This window comes from Dendropsophus ebraccatus, chromosome 12 (assembly GCF_027789765.1).
Source record: "Dendropsophus ebraccatus isolate aDenEbr1 chromosome 12, aDenEbr1.pat, whole genome shotgun sequence".
NCBI classification, from domain to species: Eukaryota; Metazoa; Chordata; class Amphibia; order Anura; family Hylidae; genus Dendropsophus; species Dendropsophus ebraccatus.
Genome location: NC_091465.1, coordinates 5,137,206 through 5,157,627, shown reverse-complemented (window position 1 = coordinate 5,157,627; position 20,422 = coordinate 5,137,206). Strand labels below are relative to the sequence as shown.

General features: G+C 44.0%; 1 protein-coding gene across 1 annotated transcript in view; it reads left to right on the top strand.

Annotated features, from left to right (window-relative positions):
• The window catches only part of GPR153 (G protein-coupled receptor 153), a 74,834-nt gene extending 62,077 nt beyond the window's left edge, over positions 1 to 12,757 (top strand). The window contains exons 4-6 of the mRNA XM_069947189.1: positions 6,761 to 6,950; positions 8,304 to 8,488; positions 11,321 to 12,757. Of these exons, the coding sequence (XP_069803290.1) occupies positions 6,761 to 6,950; positions 8,304 to 8,488; positions 11,321 to 12,094 (1,149 nt within the window). The 3' untranslated portion in view covers positions 12,095 to 12,757. The remainder of the gene's footprint in view (positions 1 to 6,760; positions 6,951 to 8,303; positions 8,489 to 11,320) is intronic.
• Positions 12,758 to 20,422: the final 7,665 nt, after the last annotated feature.

The following is a 20,422-nucleotide window of genomic DNA, read 5'->3' as shown; positions in this document are numbered from 1 at the left end:
TAAGGGTCATTGCTGCAGGTGTAAGGGTCAGTGCTGCGGGTATTGTAAGGGTCATTGCTGCAGGTGTAAGGGTCAGTGCTGTGGTTATTGTAAGGGTCAATGCTGCGGGTATTGTAAGGGTCAGTGCTCCGGGTAGTGTAAGGGTCAGTGCTGCAAGTGTAAGGGTCAGTGCTCCGGGTATTGTAAGGGTCAGTGCTGCAGATGTAAGGGTCAGTGCTGCAGGTGTAAGGGTCAGTGCTCCGGGTATTGTAAGGGTCATTGCTGCATGTAGTGTAAGGGTCAGTGCTGCGGGTATTGTAAAGGTCAGTGCTGCAGGTGTTGTAAGGGTCATTGCTCCGGGTATTGTAAGGGTCAGTGCTGCAGGTGTAAGGGTCAGTGCTGCGGGTATTGTAAGGGTCAGTGCTGCGGGTATTGTAAGGGTCATTGCTGCATGTAGTGTAAGGGTCAGTGCTGCGGGTATTGTAAGGGTCAGTGTTGCGGGTATTGTAAGGGTCATTGCTGCAGGTGTAAGGGTCAGTGCTGCGGGTATTGTAAGGGTCATTGCTGCAGGTGTAAGGGTCAGTGCTGTGGTTATTGTAAGGGTCAATGCTGCGGGTATTGTAAGGGTCAGTGCTCCGGGTAGTGTAAGGGTCAGTGCTGCAAGTGTAAGGGTCAGTGCTCCGGGTATTGTAAGGGTCAGTGCTGCAGATGTAAGGGTCAGTGCTGCAGGTGTAAGGGTCAGTGCTCCGGGTATTGTAAGGGTCATTGCTGCATGTAGTGTAAGGGTCAGTGCTGCGGGTATTGTAAAGGTCAGTGCTGCAGGTGTTGTAAGGGTCATTGCTCCGGGTATTGTAAGGGTCAGTGCTGCAGGTGTAAGGGTCAGTGCTGCGGGTATTGTAAGGGTCAGTGCTGCGGGTATTGTAAGGGTCATTGCTGCATGTAGTGTAAGGGTCAGTGCTGCGGGTATTGTAAGGGTCAGTGTTGCGGGTATTGTAAGGGTCATTGCTGCAGGTGTAAGGGTCAGTGCTGCGGGTATTGTAAGGGTCATTGCTGCAGGTGTAAGGGTCAGTGCTGCAGGTATTGTAAGGGTCAGTGCTGCGGGTATTGTAAGGGTCAGTGCTGCGGGTATTGTAAGGGTCATTGCTCCGGGTATTGTCAGGGTCAGTGCTGCGGGTATTGTAAGGGTCATTGCTGCAGGTGTAAGGGTCAGTGCTGCGGGTATTGTAAGGGTCATTACTGCAGGTGTAAGGGTCAGTGCTGTGGTTATTGTAAGGGTCAATGCTGCGGGTATTGTAAGGGTCAGTGCTCCGGGTAGTGTAAGGGTCAGTGCTGCAGGTGTTGTAAGGGTCAGTGCTGCAAGTGTAAGGGTCAGTGCTCCGGGTATTGTAAGGGTCAGTGCTGCAGATGTAAGGGTCAGTGCTGCAGGTGTAAGGGTCAGTGCTCCGGGTATTGTAAGGGTCATTGCTGCATGTAGTGTAAGGGTCAGTGCTGCGGGTATTGTAAAGGTCAGTGCTGCAGGTGTTGTAAGGGTCATTGCTCCGGGTATTGTAAGGGTCAGTGCTGCAGGTGTAAGGGTCAGTGCTGCGGGTATTGTAAGGGTCAGTGCTGCGGGTATTGTAAGGGTCATTGCTGCATGTAGTGTAAGGGTCAGTGCTGCGGGTATTGTAAGGGTCAGTGTTGCGGGTATTGTAAGGGTCATTGCTGCAGGTGTAAGGGTCAGTGCTGCGGGTATTGTAAGGGTCATTGCTGCAGGTGTAAGGGTCATTGCTCCGGGTATTGTAAGGGTCAGTGCTGCAGGTATTGTAAGGGTCAGTGCTGCGGGTATTGTAAGGGTCATTGCTGCAGGTGTAAGGGTCAGTGCTCCGGGTATTGTAAGGGTCATTGCTCCGAGTAGTGTAAGGGTCAGTGCTGCAGGTGTTGTAAGGGTCAGTGCTGCGGGTATTGTAAGGGTCAGTGCTGCAGGTGTTGTAAGGGTCAGTGCTGCAGGTATTGTAAGGGTCAGTGCTGCAGGTGTTGTAAGGGTCAGTGCTGCAGGTGTTGTAAGGGTCAGTGCTGCAGGTATTGTAAGGGTCATTGCTCCGGGTATTGTAAGGGTCAGTGCTGCAGGTGTAAGGGTCAGTGCTGCAGGTGTAAGGGTCAGTGCTGCAGGTGTTGTAAGGGTCATTGCTGCAGGTGTAAGGGTCAGTGCTGCAGGTGTAAGGGTCATTGCTCCGGGTATTGTGAGGGTCAGTGCTGCGGGTATTGTAAGGGTCAGTGCTGCAGGTGTAAGGGTCAGTGCTGCGGGTATTGTAAGGGTCATTGCTGCAGGTGTAAGGGTCAGTGCTGCGGGTATTGTAAGGGTCAGTGCTGCAGGTGTAAGGGTCAGTGCTGCGGGTATTGTAAGGGTCATTGCTGCAGGTGTAAGGGTCAGTGCTGCGGGTATTGTAAGGGTCATTGCTGCAGGTGTAAGGGTCATTGCTGTGGGTAGTGTAAGGGTCAGTGCTGCGGGTATTGTAAGGGTCATTGCTCCGGGTATTGTGAGGGTCAGTGCTGCGAGTATTGTAAGGGTCAGTGCTGCGGGTATTGTAAGGGTCATTGCTGCAGGTGTTGTAAGGGTCAGTGCTGCGGGTATTGTAAGGGTCATTGCTGCAGGTGTAAGGGTCAGTGCTGCAGGTGTAAGGGTCAGTGCTGCGGGTATTGTAAGGGTCATTGCTCCGGGTATTGTCAGGGTCAGTGCTGCGGGTATTGTAAGGGTCAGTGCTGCAGGTGTAAGGGTCAGTGCTGCGGGTATTGTAAGGGTCAGTGCTGCAAGTGTAAGGGTCAGTGCTGCGGGTATTGTAAGGTTCATTGCTGCAGGTGTAAGGGTCATTGCTGTGGGTAGTGTAAGGGTCAGTGCTGCGGGTATAGTAAGGGTCATTGCTCCGGGTATTGTGAGGGTCAGTGCTGCGAGTATTGTAAGGGTCAGTGCTGCGGGTATTGTAAGGGTCATTGCTGCAGGTGTAAGGGTCAGTGCTGCGGGTATTGTAAGGGTCATTGCTGCAGGTGTAAGGGTCAGTGCTGTGGTTATTGTAAGGGTCAGTGCTGCGGGTATTGTAAGGGTCAGTGCTCCGGGTATTGTAAGGGTCATTGCTCCGGGTATTGTAAGGGTCAGTGCTGCGGGTATTGTAAGGGTCACTGCTGCGGGTAGTGTAAGGGTCAGTGCTGCAGGTATTGTAAGGGTTAGTGCTGCGGGTATTGTACGGGTCATTGTTTGGGTTATTTCGCAGTGACAATCCATAGTAGTATCCGCTGAGCTGGTGCGCTGCCATTTGTGCAGGTACTAGGAGGGATAAGCGGCAGAATGAGGATGTAACATTTATCTATAATAACATTTATTTTTGCTTTCTTGTCACTTGAAGTCGCAGCTTGATATAAAATATTGAATGGAGATTAATGTAATATTCATAAAAAGCTGTAGCAGCCGCATGCCAGACGCTGTAACCTGCAAAATATAAGAGCGGCATGAGAAGTTACGCTATAGGAAGCAGAGTTAATGGTCTAATGCTATACTGGGGGGGGGGGGGGGGGGGGGGGGTAGCAATGCTCCTGTCACATCCAAAGCTGCCTCCAAGGTACCATACTGACCTTTAGCCTAATTTAGCTGACCCTACTGCATACCCATCACTATAGCTGACCCTACTGCACACCCATCACTATAGCTGACCCTACTGCACATCCATCACTATAGCTGACCCTACTGCACACCCATCGCTATAGCTGACCCTACTGCACACCCATCGCTATAGCTGACCCTACTGTACACCCATCACTATAGCTGACCCTACTGTACACCCATCACTATAGCTGACCCTACTGTACACCCATCACTATAGCTGACACCCATCACTATAGCTTGTGATGTTCACCCCCGGTGTGGAGGTATGGCCGGTCACTTGCCAGATGGTTAAGCGTGACGCCAGTCCTATGGTGGATGGCCGAGATATAGCACTGCCCAATGGTATAGTGTTGTGACGCCAGTGGCGGTTGGGCACGCAGGTATGGTAGCACACCTGCTTTTATTTTAGTGGGCCGGCTATACCTTGTTCCCCTGTGGACAGGGACCTGCCGAGCTGTTGCAGGGTCTCTTGGGTACTTATCATGATGGTCTGGAGTGGAGTAGTGACCCACCCGGACTATTGGCACTGCCACCGACAGAAAGGGGAGATGACCCAAGGAAGGTGTGTGTGCTGTGTCGGTGCTGGACAAGAAATCACAGAGTCTCTATAGCAGTGATTTTTAACCTTTTTTGAGCCACGGCACACTTTTTATACTTAAAAAATCCCGGGGCACACCACCAACCAAAATGGCACTAAAAACAGTACATATTATACATATAGTTAATAATATAGATTCTAAATGTATTTATACTCACTCAGTGTGAAACCTGGGCCTGTTTTCTTCTCCCCCCTGTGCTTCTCGCCACCATACTTCTCCCCCCTGCTTCTCTCCCCCATCCCCAAGTTTCTCTCCCCCATTGTTTTCTCCTGTTTCACAGGGGCACCATAGTTTAGGGAACTTTCCCCGCGGCACACCCGACCATGTGTCGCGGCACACTAGTGTGCCCTGGCACACTGGTTGAAAATCACTGCTCTATAGCATAAACATAATCTTGCTTACTCTGAAGATACTTGAGGTAGGCAGTAGATAATACAGCTTTGCCGTGATACAATACTTGGCACTTGATAAGTTACTTAGTACTTTACAGTCCAGTTGTGCACTGAGAGCAGAAGGAGTGATACAGCCGTGATGAGGAGTAGAATAGAGGATCAGAAGAGCAAAGAGAAGGATGTCGAGAGAGCTCAGACCCAAGTAGTACTGTGATCTACCGAAACTTCAGAGGTAGTAATAGAAGAATACTTCAGAGAACAGAGAATATTTGTGCCTGTGTTTTGACTCTTTGATCTTTGCACTACCTATTGCTCTACCAGTGTCGGGTGACCAGTCCTAGAGGGTGACACAAGCCCCAGACCTTGTTACCTGGGATGAGGGGAATGCTGAGGTTCCCTGCTTACACCCGCGCTGCGAGACAGAGTTCATAGGCTTCTAGCAACTTTGCTCTATCCGGATCAGTTCCTTGCTTCTTTGCGGATACTGTCCTGCACTGTGTCTCTCCTTGTCCACGGCATGGTTTAGGATGATCCCTGACTTGTCCTCTCTAGTGGAAGCTTAACACTACATAGTGTTGAGTGAGGTTACTTGAGAAGAAACTGTAGGGAGCGTACTACCTCTACAAGGGCCAAAGACAAAAGACCCTACACTTCCTCTACCCATGTGACTTCCTTCCTACAGCCCCTGTAAGGTGTGCTGTGAGTGGGTGAGGAGTGTGTGTGAGAGAGAGATGATAGGTGAAGAGAAGAAAGAACTCTTGTTGGTGTGCAGATCTACAGCTGTGCCATATCTAGGCATACATACTGAAAGCAGCGACATCTTGTGGCAAAACTTGGGTACCACTACATTACCACTTAGTCTTAAAAGTACAGGGTGTAACCAATTGCAACACCCGTGGTGGGAGACCACAAGCTGACCCCACCATAGGGTCATGAATGTTGCTTTGACTTCTTCCATAAGGCTTGGTCTATAGGGGGCAGTGCTGCATGCTATATGTAGGATATTGCTTCCACTTAGTGCTGTGTGTATTTTTTAGCTGCGTATCTCTCGCAGGTAGTTCTCTTATATGCAGCCGAGAGCTGAGAGCGTCCTTGGATTTCCTGTACAGTTCCCTCTTTTTGTTGTGTGTTTCATCCTGGATTGTGGTGGGAATTATATTGTGAAGCTATCCCGTGTTCTGGCTTTCCCACATGTTTTCCTTGGGAGAAGTTGGTGGGAGATGGGCTCGTGGCCGGCACTGGTTCTTCACGTATTGCAGATATTTGAATTACCCATCAACAAACATATAAAAGAATATAGGAGCGACGTGTTTTGAGCTCTGAGGGCCCTCTTCATCAGGTTCATAGGCAGTAGCAGATAAGTATTACAATTTAGAGGGCTATTCCATGCAGATATCCAGACTCCCCCATATTATTGTTGTGTATCTTGTGATTTTTTTTCCCATCTTTCCCCCCCGTGTCACCGCGTTGCTCCTCTTCTTGGCTGCAGTCACCGGAGTTCATTGTCCATCATTCCGAGCAGCTCAGGTGACTGTAAAATGAAGAACAGGAGTGCGAGCTCTCACGCGGAGTCTAGGAGTCTTTAAATAAAACATGAAGGAACCTGTTTCCCCCTGAAATGAATACGGTACAAGGTTCCAGCGAGACGCTTTAATGGCCCGGCCCCATCCCCAGTGCTTGTCACATCCTCGCTTCTTTCGTTGTCTTTTACCGATGTCTGAAATGTTCCTCGATTGTATTTTCTGTGTATAACAAGCGAATTAGTGATCTCCTGTGAACGGGATGGTAAAACGGAAGATCTGGCGCAACTTAAAAGCCAACGCTGCCGTCTTCTGGTGGAGCTTGGCATTACCGCACTTTATTTATTTTTTTTGGTCTTTAGCAATTCTGACTAAATAAATTTTAATTAGGATTAGAGCAATGTCCTCCAACCTGTGGTTTCCAGCTGTTGTTAAACTACAACTCCCAGCATGCCCTAATAGCCTTGGGAAAACTACAAACATGAAATTATGAATTGGAAATTCACTTTAATTGAGAGCATCAGAATGTTATACTGTGGATGTACTGTTGTCCAGCAGATCCAATAATCCACTATGAGCCCGGAGTATTGGATTATTCTCTGTTAGTTTAATGGACGTGTCTTCTTTAATAAACAGGTCGTAAGTTTTGCCAGCCTGAAGTTTGACAAGTCAGATGACTGGATGGTCCTTGGCGTCCTGTGGTGTTCTGTGGTGCAGGCTCTTCTGCTGCCGATGTTCCTGTGGGCCTGTGACCGATATCGGGCAGATGTCAAAGCCGTCTGGGACAAGTGTATCGCAATCATGTCCAATGATGATGAAAATGAAGGTGAGGGGAGAATAAGTATAACATACAACTTATAGTCAGAGTTTAAAAAGTGCATGGTAGCTGGAAGAAGTGCATGGTAGCTGTGAGAAGTGCATGGTAGCCGGGAGAAGTGCATGGTAGCCAGGAGAAGTGCATGGCATCTAAATTCACCTCTCTGTATGCTTTGGTGTGGGAGGAAACCCACGCAAACACGGAGAAAATACAAACTCTTGGTAGCCAGGAGAAGTGTATGGCAGTGCATTTCATTCCATGACACGCAGTGATCTCCATCTTGGCAGATCCATTTAACCCTGCATTGACCATGAAGTCATCTATTATAGAGTGTACACCACTTGGATGTTTGCTTGGAAGTCATTGGCGGTGTGATATGGTGGTGATGCCTATTGGTGGTGATCTTCAAGGGTGCTCATAGGTGTAGCTTGTGGGTTTGCTCTCAGCTAAAGCTTACTAGTTGTGCTCATAGGTGGTGCACTTTGATGGTGCTTGTAGGTGGTGCTCCTGGGTAATGCTTATTTGTGGTACTCTTTTGTGGTGCCGATGGGTGGTGCACCCTGTGGGGCTTTTGGGTGTCCCTTTTAGTGGTGTACATGCATGGTGCTCTTGCATGATGCTCATGGGTGGTGTTCTTGGATAGTGCACATAGATGGTGCTCTTGGATCGTGTACATGGGTGATGTTCTTGAATGGTGCACATGGGTGGTGCTCTTGGATAGTACATATGGATGGTGTTTATGTGTAGCCCTCTTCAGTGGTGCCCTCGGATAGTGCACATGGATGCTGCTCTGGGATGGTGCTAATGGGTGATGGTTGACAGTCTTGGATGATGCTGTTGGGTGGTGCTCTAGGTTGGTGTTCTTGGGTGGTGCTCTTGATTGGTGTTCTTGGATGGTGCTTATAGGCGGTGCTCCTAGTTGGTGATCTTGAATAGTGCTCTTGGATGGTGCTGTTGGGCAGTTCCTGGGTGTTGCGCTTGGTTGGTGTTCTTGGATGGTGCTCTTGGGTGATGCTCTTTGTTGGTGTTCTTGGATGGTGCTGTTGGGCAGTGCTCCTGGTTGTTCTTGAATAGTGTTCTTGGATGGTGCTCCTGGTTGGTGCTCTTGGATGGTTCTGTTGGGCGGTGCTCTTGGTTGACGTTTTTGGATGGTGCTCCTGAGTGGTGCACTTGGTGTTCTTGGATGATGCTGTGTAGCGGTGCTCCTAGTTAGTGCCCTTGGATGGTGCTGTTGGGCGGTGCTCTTGGATGGTGCTGTTGGGCAGTGCTCTTGGATAGTGCTCTTGGTTGGTTGTCTTGGGTGGTGCTCTCAGATAACGCTTTTGTTTGTTAACCCTCCTATGTCTCTTGTATCTTGTACAGATCACAGTCCTGATGGCGGAGTACACTCTGATCTCATATACGAAAGACCTTATGACTACAATTATGGTGGTGATATCATGGCCATGGAACGTATTACTAAGTATGACTTTTCGGCTTTGGAAAGGGGAATCCCGCAGATGTATCCCGTGAAGGAGACTCAAGAAGATAAAATGCACTATCTTCAGGTACGGAGACCTTCTGACTAGTAAAGTAACATCAGGCTAGTAAACAGTGATCTGCGAAGTAGTATAAGACACAGACAGACACATAGTTCTTTCCATGTCCTTTCCAAGGACTGACAGTACCGTAACTTATTGGCCCTTCCATCTCCCCGAAGCCTGTATAGGAGTCCGCCGAATCACCATATAACGTTCTGCAACCACACTGTAATCCCATTTATCATATAATGAAAAATCAAAAGGATAAAAAAAACTAACTGGTATTACGGCCCCCAGAAACGTCCATACCACTAAAAGATATCCCACTATTTATCTATCATGCTAGACCTGCTAGACCCTTTGACTCTTAAAACATTAACAGTCTGAGGTGAGGAAGAGAAATATAACCTAAGAAGACGTATATTATATGATGTATAGTTAGCCACTAACTCTTATCCATGCCAAACAGCTCATTATTATAAAACAGTTTAAGCGGGGGGGGGGGGGGGGGGGGGGAGGGGGGGTCCTAGCAGTATCACAAGTAGCCGTGCTAGCAGCACCCAGGATCAATAACTAATATCTCACTTGGACCTTTGTGACTTGCCCTAAATCTTGCCCAAAAAAATATTTAGAGGAAAACTCTAGGAAAAACTGATAACCTGTGCTGCATCTACAGCAGGACCCGCAGGGGTGGTGCCTGACTTCTCATCCATGCTCCACCTCCCAGGACCTGCTTTAGACATAACACAGTGTCTTAGTTTTCCCTAGATTGTTCCTTTAAGGATTTGAATGCATAATGAAAACATTAAAATCAAAGACTTAGCCGTGATTCTATCATTTTATCCCAAAGAGACTTTTCACTTGAATATATATATATATATTTTTTACTTGACTTTTTCTGCTTGAATTTTCATGTTGCATTCGGTCTGGAATTCGTACTCTTGAATGTCTCACTATTGTGTTCTTGTTGTTATTTTTAGTATACATGATTATTATGCTGGGCAAAATGAAGAATGGCAGCACAGAGGGATTTAACAATTTGCACGTAATATTTTTTTTATTTTTTTCAGAATTCTAGTAATTTTTATAAATTATGTTGCTGTTTTTATTACAAAATAATTTTTTTGTAATTTTTTTTTTTTTTTTTTTTGCTTTGTTTTAGCAAGGGAATGACATTTTATGGACTGTTTGTTTGCACTTTTGCTGCCCTTGTGTCTCGTGCAATTTGTTTTTCTTTTTGGACATGTTTGTCAAACTTCAGTAACTTCTGCTTTCTACATTTCTGATTGGCCTATTAATTCCTGTCCTTGATCTTTATTTTAATATATTTTTTTTTAAATTGCAGAGGGGTAGCTTCAAGTGCAACCAAACCCATACCCATCCATCTCTCTTGTGTGCCTCATCTCCGTCTCTCCAGAGGCTTGTAAACTCTCGCTGGTCGTGGAAACATTAACTTGAAATTTTTTTATTTTTTTTCAGGGCTATTAATTCAACACGTGCAACTTTTTGATTTTGATCTGCATGCATTGATGTGCCATTTGTCTTATCATTTTACATCTGGCTTGTGTTAGTTAACTTAAGCGCATAGATTCAATTTACTATGATAAACTAAAGTAAAAGATGTAAAATACAATGGTGAAAATTCCCAAATTACTTTTGGATTTTTGGTTACCATAGACATGCACACAGATATTCCAGCATTTAGGGAAAAAACTGTGTGCATAGGGGCTAGCTAAAGCTAAAAATTAACAAAAAATTTAATGTTTCACTTAAAAATTTTTGATTCTTAATGAACTTTTCTTTTGGACAAACGTTCACATGTTCAGTATACTGGGACACGGTCATCGTTCGATGTTGCATTGGTCGATCCATGTGTTTTTGTTTTTTTTTCTAAATTGTCATAATTTTGTCATTGATTATATAAAAAAAAAAAAAAACACTTAGGCCATAACCGCACAACGTCTTTTTTTGGCCATTTGACAAACATTTTTTAGACGGCCGTCATTTTGTGCCAAAATAAAGGCCGGTATTTCAAATCAATGGCCGGTATTCCACAAGTAACGGATGTTGTTTTGAAATAACGGACGTTATTAGGGCATAAAGAGACGGACGTCCGAAAAAATGGGCAACAAAAAGAAGCGTGGCTGCGGCCGGCAGGTGTTTTGCAAAGTGATCATTTTCTGGAAGGGTCCCACATTATCAGTACCCTCTGCGTTATATAACTGAGACTTCCTGTTCAGTCTCTGATGAGAGGAAGAAGGCAGCTGTAAAGTGATCTGTACAGCATTACAGTAAATAGATGAAACTCAGGGCTCAGCCTCCCAGCCTTACAGAGCATGCTCAGAAATGTTTCACGTTTATCTCAATCCAAAAAAAAAAGTCAGGCAAGATCAGGCTGCCCCCATAAGAAGTTGATTCCCTCATTCTAAAGTAAGCAGTTTCCCTTTTCAAATATCTTGAGTCCCATAGAAAAAGACTCCCATAGTCTTTTTCTAGACAGAAGGAATTGAGCGCTGTTACTATGACTAGCTAGGCTTTGGCTTCTTCCCTTATTATCATGTCCTGAAATACTCTGTAATGCTGTGGATGCCCCCTGGGGTCTGTCCAGCTATATGTTCCATTCCCATCTGTTGCAAATATTCCAATGCATGGATAACCCAAGACACATCTACAGGCTTATAGTACGGACTATGTTACTAACTCATCCAATTCTACAAATACAAAATTATTCACTCGGTTTATCACCAAGCCATGATGTTTTATGAAGACTGCTTGTTTTTTCTTTTACATTGATCAGAAGTATACCTGTCCTGATGAGGTGATCTCCTGTGTTAACGTCTCCTGCCGCATTCACTCTAGGTCCCTCCGACGAGACGCTATTCCCATGATGAAACGGATATTTTCACCACGGGTCAGATACCGGCGTTCCTTCACGGCTGGGGATCCGCAGAAGACATTGCTGCTATATCATTCTTCACACTGCCGAGACGCGAAAGACGCAGTAGCCTAATAATGTTCCACGAGGACGCCAGCCTGCCCTATCGAAAGTGCCGAAAAGCCTCCGAGAGCCTCATTTCACTCAAACACTTTACCCTGGAAGAACTCTACAAGGACGACTTTAAGTGCTTTAGCAGAGAAGAGGTGGTCAGCTTCATCGATGACACCCCTCTGCCGAGTCCAAGGAAAGGTCCCCTAAGGTCTTCTTCTATCGCTCTCATCCCCGATGCCCTACAGCATCCAACACTCGCCCATTTTACCATGACGGACTTTGAACGAGAGCCACAGGTATTGCGGAGATTCTCCCCCCATGGTAAAAGTTGTACTCTTAACGTACCGAGTCATCATAGACCTCACGATGACCAGAAAAGGTTCTATACAGAAGGCCACCGAAGAAGCCGCAACCCTCAAAGACATGTTCACAAGACTGAAACGCCCAAACTGGATGAGGTAACCTTGAAAAATAGCTCCAGGGACTCAAACAGTTGCCAGGCAGGGCTAAGCAATACATGGACTGGACAGGACCAACCCAACAAGGTGGAAGATAAGGGGAGTACAAACAGCTTTCTCAGTTCACCCTCCGCCTCATCCGGTTACATAACCTTCCATTCAGATTCCATCGGATCTACGTCTTAGGGATTGAATTTTTTGTGTCATTTTAAGACTTTTTGGTCAAAGACAAGAACTTTGTTTCAGGGTTTACAATTTTCACCTTTTCTTGTATTTTAATACCCGGAACTGGAAACACACACAGCACCAAAGAAGAGAACTCGTGTTTTAATAAGCTCAATGGAAACAACTTTTTAGCTTTTTTTTTTTCTTTTTATTAGGGAAACAAAAATTGGGGAAAAAATTCAGGAATACAGATTCGAAGGCTGGGGTTCTTCTGATACAGCAAAAACATAAACATTTCTTTTCTAAATAATAATGATGCATCCAGCTGGTTGTAGGTGGAAAGTCTTACGCTGGTCTCCTTACACAATAAATATATTATGCATGCTTCTGTCCCTCCTCTGTCCACGCTCTGTACGTGACTTTTTGATATACATTTTACCATTTTCTATTACTGAATGAAATCTGTTTTGTGTGGGTTATGGCATTGAGGTAAAAAAAAATTGTTTTAATTAAAAAAAAAAATGCTTTCGTTTAAAAAACAAAAACAAAAAAAAATTGTATCTATGATGTATGGTATTCTCTGTACTGTAACTTTTTTTAAAGGAGCGAAAATAATTTGGTGTGTGTTGATTCTGTAATTCAAAAATGTTACCTTGTTATAGCTGATTTTGTAAGAAGCAGGCCATCCGAGCTGAAAAATATTATAATTAAAGGGATACTCCAGTTAAATTTTTTTCCCCGAATCCCCTGGTGTCAGAAAGTTGCATAGATTTGTAATTTATTTCTATTTAACAGTCTCCACAGGTGTATTCTTTCCAGTCTGAGACAGTGCTCTCTGCTGCCACCTCTGTCCAGGTCAGGAACTGTCCGGAGCAACAGCAAACCCCCATAGAAAACCTCTCCTGCTCTGGACAGTTCCTGACAAGGACAGGGAGATGTAAACCATCTGAGCATCCATGAGACATCATTGTTATTTGGTGGCGTTGACGGGTAGGATCAGGAAGGGGCCTAAAGGTAGCTGGCTAGTAATGGCGTCCCCCTTAGATGCCGTGTCGCTGTGTATATGCTGAACTGGTTTCCTGGACAGATGTAAGAGGTTCTCCAGGATTAGAAAAACGTTGCTGCTTTTTTTCCAAAAACAGTGCTACCCCTATCCTCAGGTTGTGTGTGGTATTACAACTTGACCCCATTCACTTCAGTAGGACCAGCCCAACCACACACAAACTGAAGACAGAAGGGTGCTATTTCTGGTAGAAAGCGACAATGTTTTTATAATCCTTTCTTGTTGTTTGGGTGAACAAGGGGTTATTCACCCCCCCAAAAAATCTTTTAAATCTGGTGTCAGAAAGTTTACTTCTATAAAAAAAAAAAAAAAAAAAAAAAAAAATCTGCCAGTACTTATCAGCTGCTGTATGTCCTACAGGAAGTAGTGTATTAGACATTTTTAATAGAAGTAAATTACAAACCTGTATAACTTTCTGCCACCAATTGGTTCGAAAGGAAAAGATTTTTGGTGACCTACCCCTTTAATGTGCATTAGACATGCGGATGACATTTGGTTCTATTGCTGATAGGATCCTCTGAACAGTATTAGTAAATTCAGGATACTAACAAACCTTTAGCTGTTAGGGCATGCTGGGAGTTGTGGTTTTACAACAGCTGAAGAGCCACAGGTGTCATGCCAAGTGCTGTCAGCAGGAGGCGCTGCTAAATCATGTTCTATATATCACGAACTGGAGAGGGTGGAACGGCTGCACATCCCATCTATAAACTGGAAAGGGGTCGGCACTCCGATCTCAGGTGGTGCCAGGGTAGGAAATCGGACATCAAAAAGGAAAATCCCGACACTCGCCAAATTCTGCAAAGTGATTTATTGGTGCATGTACAGACAGGCGGATAAAGGACGCGTTTCGGCGTAAAGCCTTTCTCAACAAGGCTTGTTGAGAAAGGCTTTACGCCGAAACGCGTCCTTTATCCGCACATCCCATCTATGGCTGATACTAATGCCGCTAGGCCTATATTAAAAATCAACACCAGAGTGTCTGTATATGAATTGATCAAGCCATATTGCCCCGTGTACCACCGCGCAGGTCCTCTGGTCCACACGGGTCCCTACGCTAACTCCACAACGTGTCGGTCAGCGACCGCCAACCCCGCAAAGCGTGCACATGCAGGGAAGGGAGGCCATGGAACGGCCCTGCAACCCCAATGTCACAGGACCAGACCCAAAAAGCCCCACCAAAACCCAGCCAGCACCACCGGCGGGGAAGGCTGCCCCCAAACGACACAAGTATGGATATGGTATTACACTTACCATTGCTGCTCTCACAGAATGGGGAAGACATAGGGTCCAGACATGTGAGCACAGACATGGTTTCTTCCCTGAACCATGTTCTATATATGCTGTATACCAAGATAGAGACAGAGATGTGGCAGACAGGTTATTATTACACAGGACACAGTCTCCTATAGCCACCCACATTATTGTCTTTTGCGGGTGAGCAGTAGTAAATATATATATTTAAATATATATATACTTTATCCTTTTTTTTTAATTCTAATCCAAAAGCGGCCATTCAGGCAGCGATATATATATATATATATATATATATATATATATATATATATATATAAATTTATTTCAGAGAGTTCTGGAACTTGTGATATTTGTATAGATAAAGTTGTGTACACTCTCTCACCACTAGGGGGCACAATAGTTCTGTAACTGTCATCCTATGGGATTGGATAACAGAGGGGGGCCCACATCATCCCCACATCATACTGGGATATACCTAGTGCAGGCCCATTCTTCCACAGTCCCTTTTATTTGGAAGCTCGCCTATACTGGGCCATGGGTGAAGGGACTGGGCCATAGGTAAGGGGGTTGGGCCATAGAGGAAGGGGCTGGGCCATAGGAGAAGGGGCTGGACCATAGGTGAAGGGGTTGGGGCATAGGTAAGGGGGTTGGGCCATAGGGGAAGGGGCTGGGCCATAGGGGAAGGGCAGCACTGACAGATGGAACCTCACTAACATTTGTATATAGAGTGACTGAGGCCAGGAGTGGCGCTGTTTCTGGAAGAAAGCAGCTACATTTTATAATCCTGGATAACCCCTTTAAGAATTTAGGTGTCACTCAAACATATAGGTTTTCTCATATCTGGAGTCTGGCTTAGGCCATGTTCCCACAATGTTTTTTATAGGCAAAATAAAGTCTGTTGTTTGATAAAGATGGCCGTAAATAGTGTTTATGATCATTATTGACGGCCATCAATGTAAAATGCAACAACCGTTATGTTACCTGAAAATAAGTTGTGGGGACATAGCCTTATAGTGTATATGGAGACTAAACTATATCATGAGCTTTGCTGCTATTCAGAGAATGCAATCAGCTGCGATCACCAGGAGGAGGGGCAGTCAGCTGCAGATGCTCCCTACAGCGACCACTACTGGGGAAATGTGGGATTACAGGATTCCATTTAAAGGGTTGCTCCAGAGAAAAAAATGTTTTGAAGTACTGAACTGACGTCAGAAAGTTATACAGATTTGTAAATTACTTCTATATAAATATCTTCACTCATCCAGTACATCCAGTGTTGTATTCTCTCCAGTCTGAAACAGTGCTCTCTGCTGCCACCTCTGTCCATGTCAGGAACTGTCCTGAGCAGCAGCAAATCCCCATAGAAAACCTGGATAGAAGACATTGACAGAGGTGGCAGCAGAGAGCACTGTGTCAGATTGGGGAGAATACACCACCTTCTGCAGGACATACAGCAGCTGATAAGTACTGGAAGACTAGAGAATTTTACATAGAAATAATTTAAAAATCCTTATAACTTCCTGACACCAGTTGATTTAAAAGAAAAAAGCAAACATTTCCCCATAGTGCCCCTCTCATGGGTGACGACACAGGGCAAGTGAGTCCATGGTCTACACTGTGACTAGTAGCTGGGGGTCCTGACCTGCCCCTCCCCCATCTATGATGCCCATGTAGCCTACATACCCCAAGGCACGGGCTGTGTGACGGGCAGGATGGGGGTGTTCTCCTTGCTCCCTTCCCAGGGCATGAAATGGATTAGGTATGGGGTCTAGCTGAGTGAATAGTCAGTGACTGCTGACATCCCGCACGCTGTCACTCCTCACCGGGGACGCCACCCGCTCCCGTTACACCAATTTCTAACTCAATTCACGTTGTAATTATTTTTACGCGCTCCAAATGTTACGACATGAACATCGAGGTTTTATGGAAATAAGATTTGGGGCTGAGTCCCCTATCTGCTGGGAGGGGATGAGTTCTCCAGACGGCACTGAGGGTCAGATAATGACGTCACTGGGATGTGTGGAAGACAGATCAGCCTCCTCCTTGCTGACAGCAAGCAGAGGTGGTGCAACCTGCCAAGTACCAAAACACAATGGATCACACACTAATCAAACAATATGGGATCAGATGAATAAGACGGCCAAATTGTGTAAGATCAGCCAGGAAATAATCAGCGTGTCCAGTAGAGGGGTATGATCTATTAGTGGCCGTCTATATAACCATCAATAGATAGGAGATAGATAGATAGATAGATAGATAGATAGATAGATAGATAGATAGATAGGAGATAGATAGATAGATAGGAGATAGATAGATAGATAGGAGATAGATAGATAGATAGATAGATAGATAGATAGATAGATAATAGATAGGAGATAGATAGATAGATAGATAGATAGATAGATAGATAGATAGATAGATAGATAGATAGATAGATAGGAGATAGATAGGAGATAGATAGATAGGAGATAGATAGATAGGAGATAGATAGATAGATAGATAGATAGATAGATAGATAGGAGATAGATAGATAGATAGGAGATAGATAATAGATAGATAGATAGATAGGAGATAGATAGGAGATAGATAGATAGGAGATAGATAGAAGATAGATAGATAGATAGATAGATAGATAGATAGATAGATAGATAGGAGATAGATAGATAGATAGATAGTAGATAGATAGATAGATAGGAGATAGATAGAAGATAGATAGATAGATAGATAGATAGGAGATAGATAGATAGGAGATAGATAGATAGATAGATAGATAGGAGATAGATAGATAGATAGGAGATAGATAGATAGATAGATAGATAGGAGATAGATAGATAGATAGATAGATAGATAGGAGATAGATAGGAGATAGATAGATAGGAGATAGATAGATAGGAGATAGATAGATAGATAGATAGATAGAAGATAGATAGATAGGAGATAGATAGATAGATAGGAGATAGATAGATAGGAGATAGATAGATAGATAGATAGATAGTAGATAGATAGATAGATAGGAGATAGATAGATAGAAGATAGATAGATAGATAGATAGGAGATAGATAGATAGGAGATAGATAGATAGATAGATAGGAGATAGATAGATAGATAGGAGATAGATAGATAGATAGATAGATAGATAGATAGATAGATAGATAGATAGATAGGAGATAGATAGATAGATAACATATAGATAGGAGATAGATAGATAACGTACAAACAAATCGCAGCAATCGGTTGATGCAATTGGGTGCCAGCTAAAGTACCAGTATCCGCTGGTGCTTGACTAGATATATGACAAATTGTAGCGGCACTCCGGTAGCTTCAGTAAAAATAATAGTGATTTATTCCATGAATCAAAAACAACAGAGCAGCGACGTTTCAGTCCTATCAGTAAGGACTTTTCTCAAGCTTGTGAGCACACTCCCCTGACGGGATTATATATCACACAACTCCACACAAGTGTAATCAGTTACATACATCATGTGATCTACAAAGTAGTAAACATCATTTCAGTGCTATACAAAAGTGCATATATTTATACAAATAAACGGACATGTATTAATTTTCTTTGCAAAGTTAAAAGTGTCCTTATGGGGACTATTTCAAGTCCCAAATTAGTGCCAAAGTCCGCGAGTGTAACAAGTTCTTCGTGCAAAAATATCCTGGACATCCAGAACAATTATCATACATAAAGAGACGGGCAACAGTGTTCACTCCTTCACGCATTTTTCTCTGCCAAAATGGAAATAGCTTTAGTATACTGTATATCGCTCACTAAAACGCAACTAGGTGCGTGTCCGTCTGAACGAGTTGCTAAATTGCAGGTTGGTCTCCTGGTAATCATTACCATTTCTCACCCGTCTGAAGCTTCTATGTTGCCAGTGAATATTGACCACTGTGGAGGGCTCAGCTGTGAACAGTCAGGATTTCTCCCACCGTACACAAACGGAGATCATGTTCCCCTTCTCACCATAACGTAGAGTCAGGTAATTTCACTCCGATTCTGTGGGGGCTCACCACGGTCTTCTGAATAAAGTGCTGCTTCTGGGGTCATATACAACTACTGTTCATTACTCCAATACAGGTTGTGCAGGCAGAGTATGAAACGCTGGGTGATCACTGTTCTCCCATCTCCACTGATCGCTTGATGACAATCTATGAATAGAAGAAAAACAGGTACGGATACTAATGTTGTGTGAATTGGTGCTCTAGTGTTGCTCTTACACTTAGGTCAAAAGCACTTCACAAAATGTCATATCTTAGAGAACAACTCATTTACAGTACTTAGGCATTATTTTAAATTCAATGTTTAAGCCATTCGTCTTTAATGTAATTATTTGAAAAAGTCCATTCCAATTCTTTTATTTTGAGGCTTGTATGTCTATCTCCCCCTCTAGGTAATATTGATACTTGATCCAGTAAAATGAACTTTACTTTTACTTTAAATGAACTTTCATTTTACTTTACCTGTTTTTCTTCTATTCATAGATTGTCATCAAGCGATCAGTGGAGATGGGAGAACAGTGATCACCCAGCGTTTCATACTCTGCCTGCACAACCTGTATTGGAGTAATGAACAGTAGTTGTATATGACCCCAGAAGCAGCACTTTATTCACAAGACCGTGGTGAGCCCCCACAGAATCGGAGTGAAATTGCCTGACTCTACGTTATGGTGAGAAGGGGAACATGATCTCCGTTTGTGTACGGTGGGAGAAATCCTGACTGTTAATAGGTGAGCCCTCCACAGTGGTCAATATTCACTGGCAACATAGAAGCTTCAGACGGGTGAGAAATGGTAATGATTACCAGGTGACCAACCTGCAATTTAGCAACTCGTTCAGACGGACACGCACCTAGTTGCGTTTTAGTGAGCGATATACAGTATACTAAAGCTATTTCCATTTTGGCAGAGAAAAATGCGTGAAGGAGTGAACACTGTTGCCCGTCTCTTTATGTATGATAATTGTTCTGGATGTCCAGGATATTTTTGCACGAAGAACTTGTTACACTCGCGGACTTTGGCACTAATTTGGGACTTGAAATAGTCCCCATAAGGACACTTTTAACTTTGCAAAGAAAATTAATACCATGTCCATTGATTTGTATAAATATATGCACTTTTGTATAGCACTGAAATGATGTTTACTACTTTGTAGATCACATGATGTATGTAACTGATTACACTTGTGTGGAGTTGTGTGATATATAATCCCGTCAGGGGAGTGTGCTCACAAGCTTGAGAAAAGTCCTTACTGATAGAACTGAAACGTCGCTGCTCTGTTGTTTTTGATTCATGGAATAAATCACTATTATTTTTACTTAAGCTACCGGAGTGCCGCTACAATTTGTCATATAGATAGATAGATAGATAGATAGATAGATAGATAGATAGATAGATAGATAGATTGGAGATAGATAGATCTATCTCCTATCTATCTATATGTCTCCTATCTATCTCCTATCTATCTATCTATCTATCTCCTATCTATCTATCTCCTATCTATCTATCTATCTATCTATCTCCTATCTATCTATCTATCTAACTCCTATCTATCTATCTATCTATCTATCTATCTCCTATCTATCTATCTACCGTATCTATCTCCTATCTATCTATATATCTCCTATCTATCTCCTATCTATCTATCTATCTCCTATCTATCTATCTATCTATCTACCTCCTATCTATCTCTCATATCTAGCTCTGTTCTTCTAGTTTGTATCCCTTATGGTGAGTTTACACAGACAGGTTATCTGACAGATCTTTGAAGCCAAAGTTAGGAACAAACTATAAACAGAGAACAGGACAGGCAAGATTTCTTCTCCTTTCAAATCCAGTCCTGGTTTTGGCTTCAACAATCTGTCAGGTACATGTGTCTTTGTGAACTCACTATTCCTCTGTCTATCTTCATATCTGTCCTTCCATTCAGTGTATATTACAGTTCTCATTCACTTTCCCCAGGCTCCTGAATGGCCGACCTGTCAGATGTCTCCTCCATTATACCATGGCTGCCAGCTTTACTACTGAAGC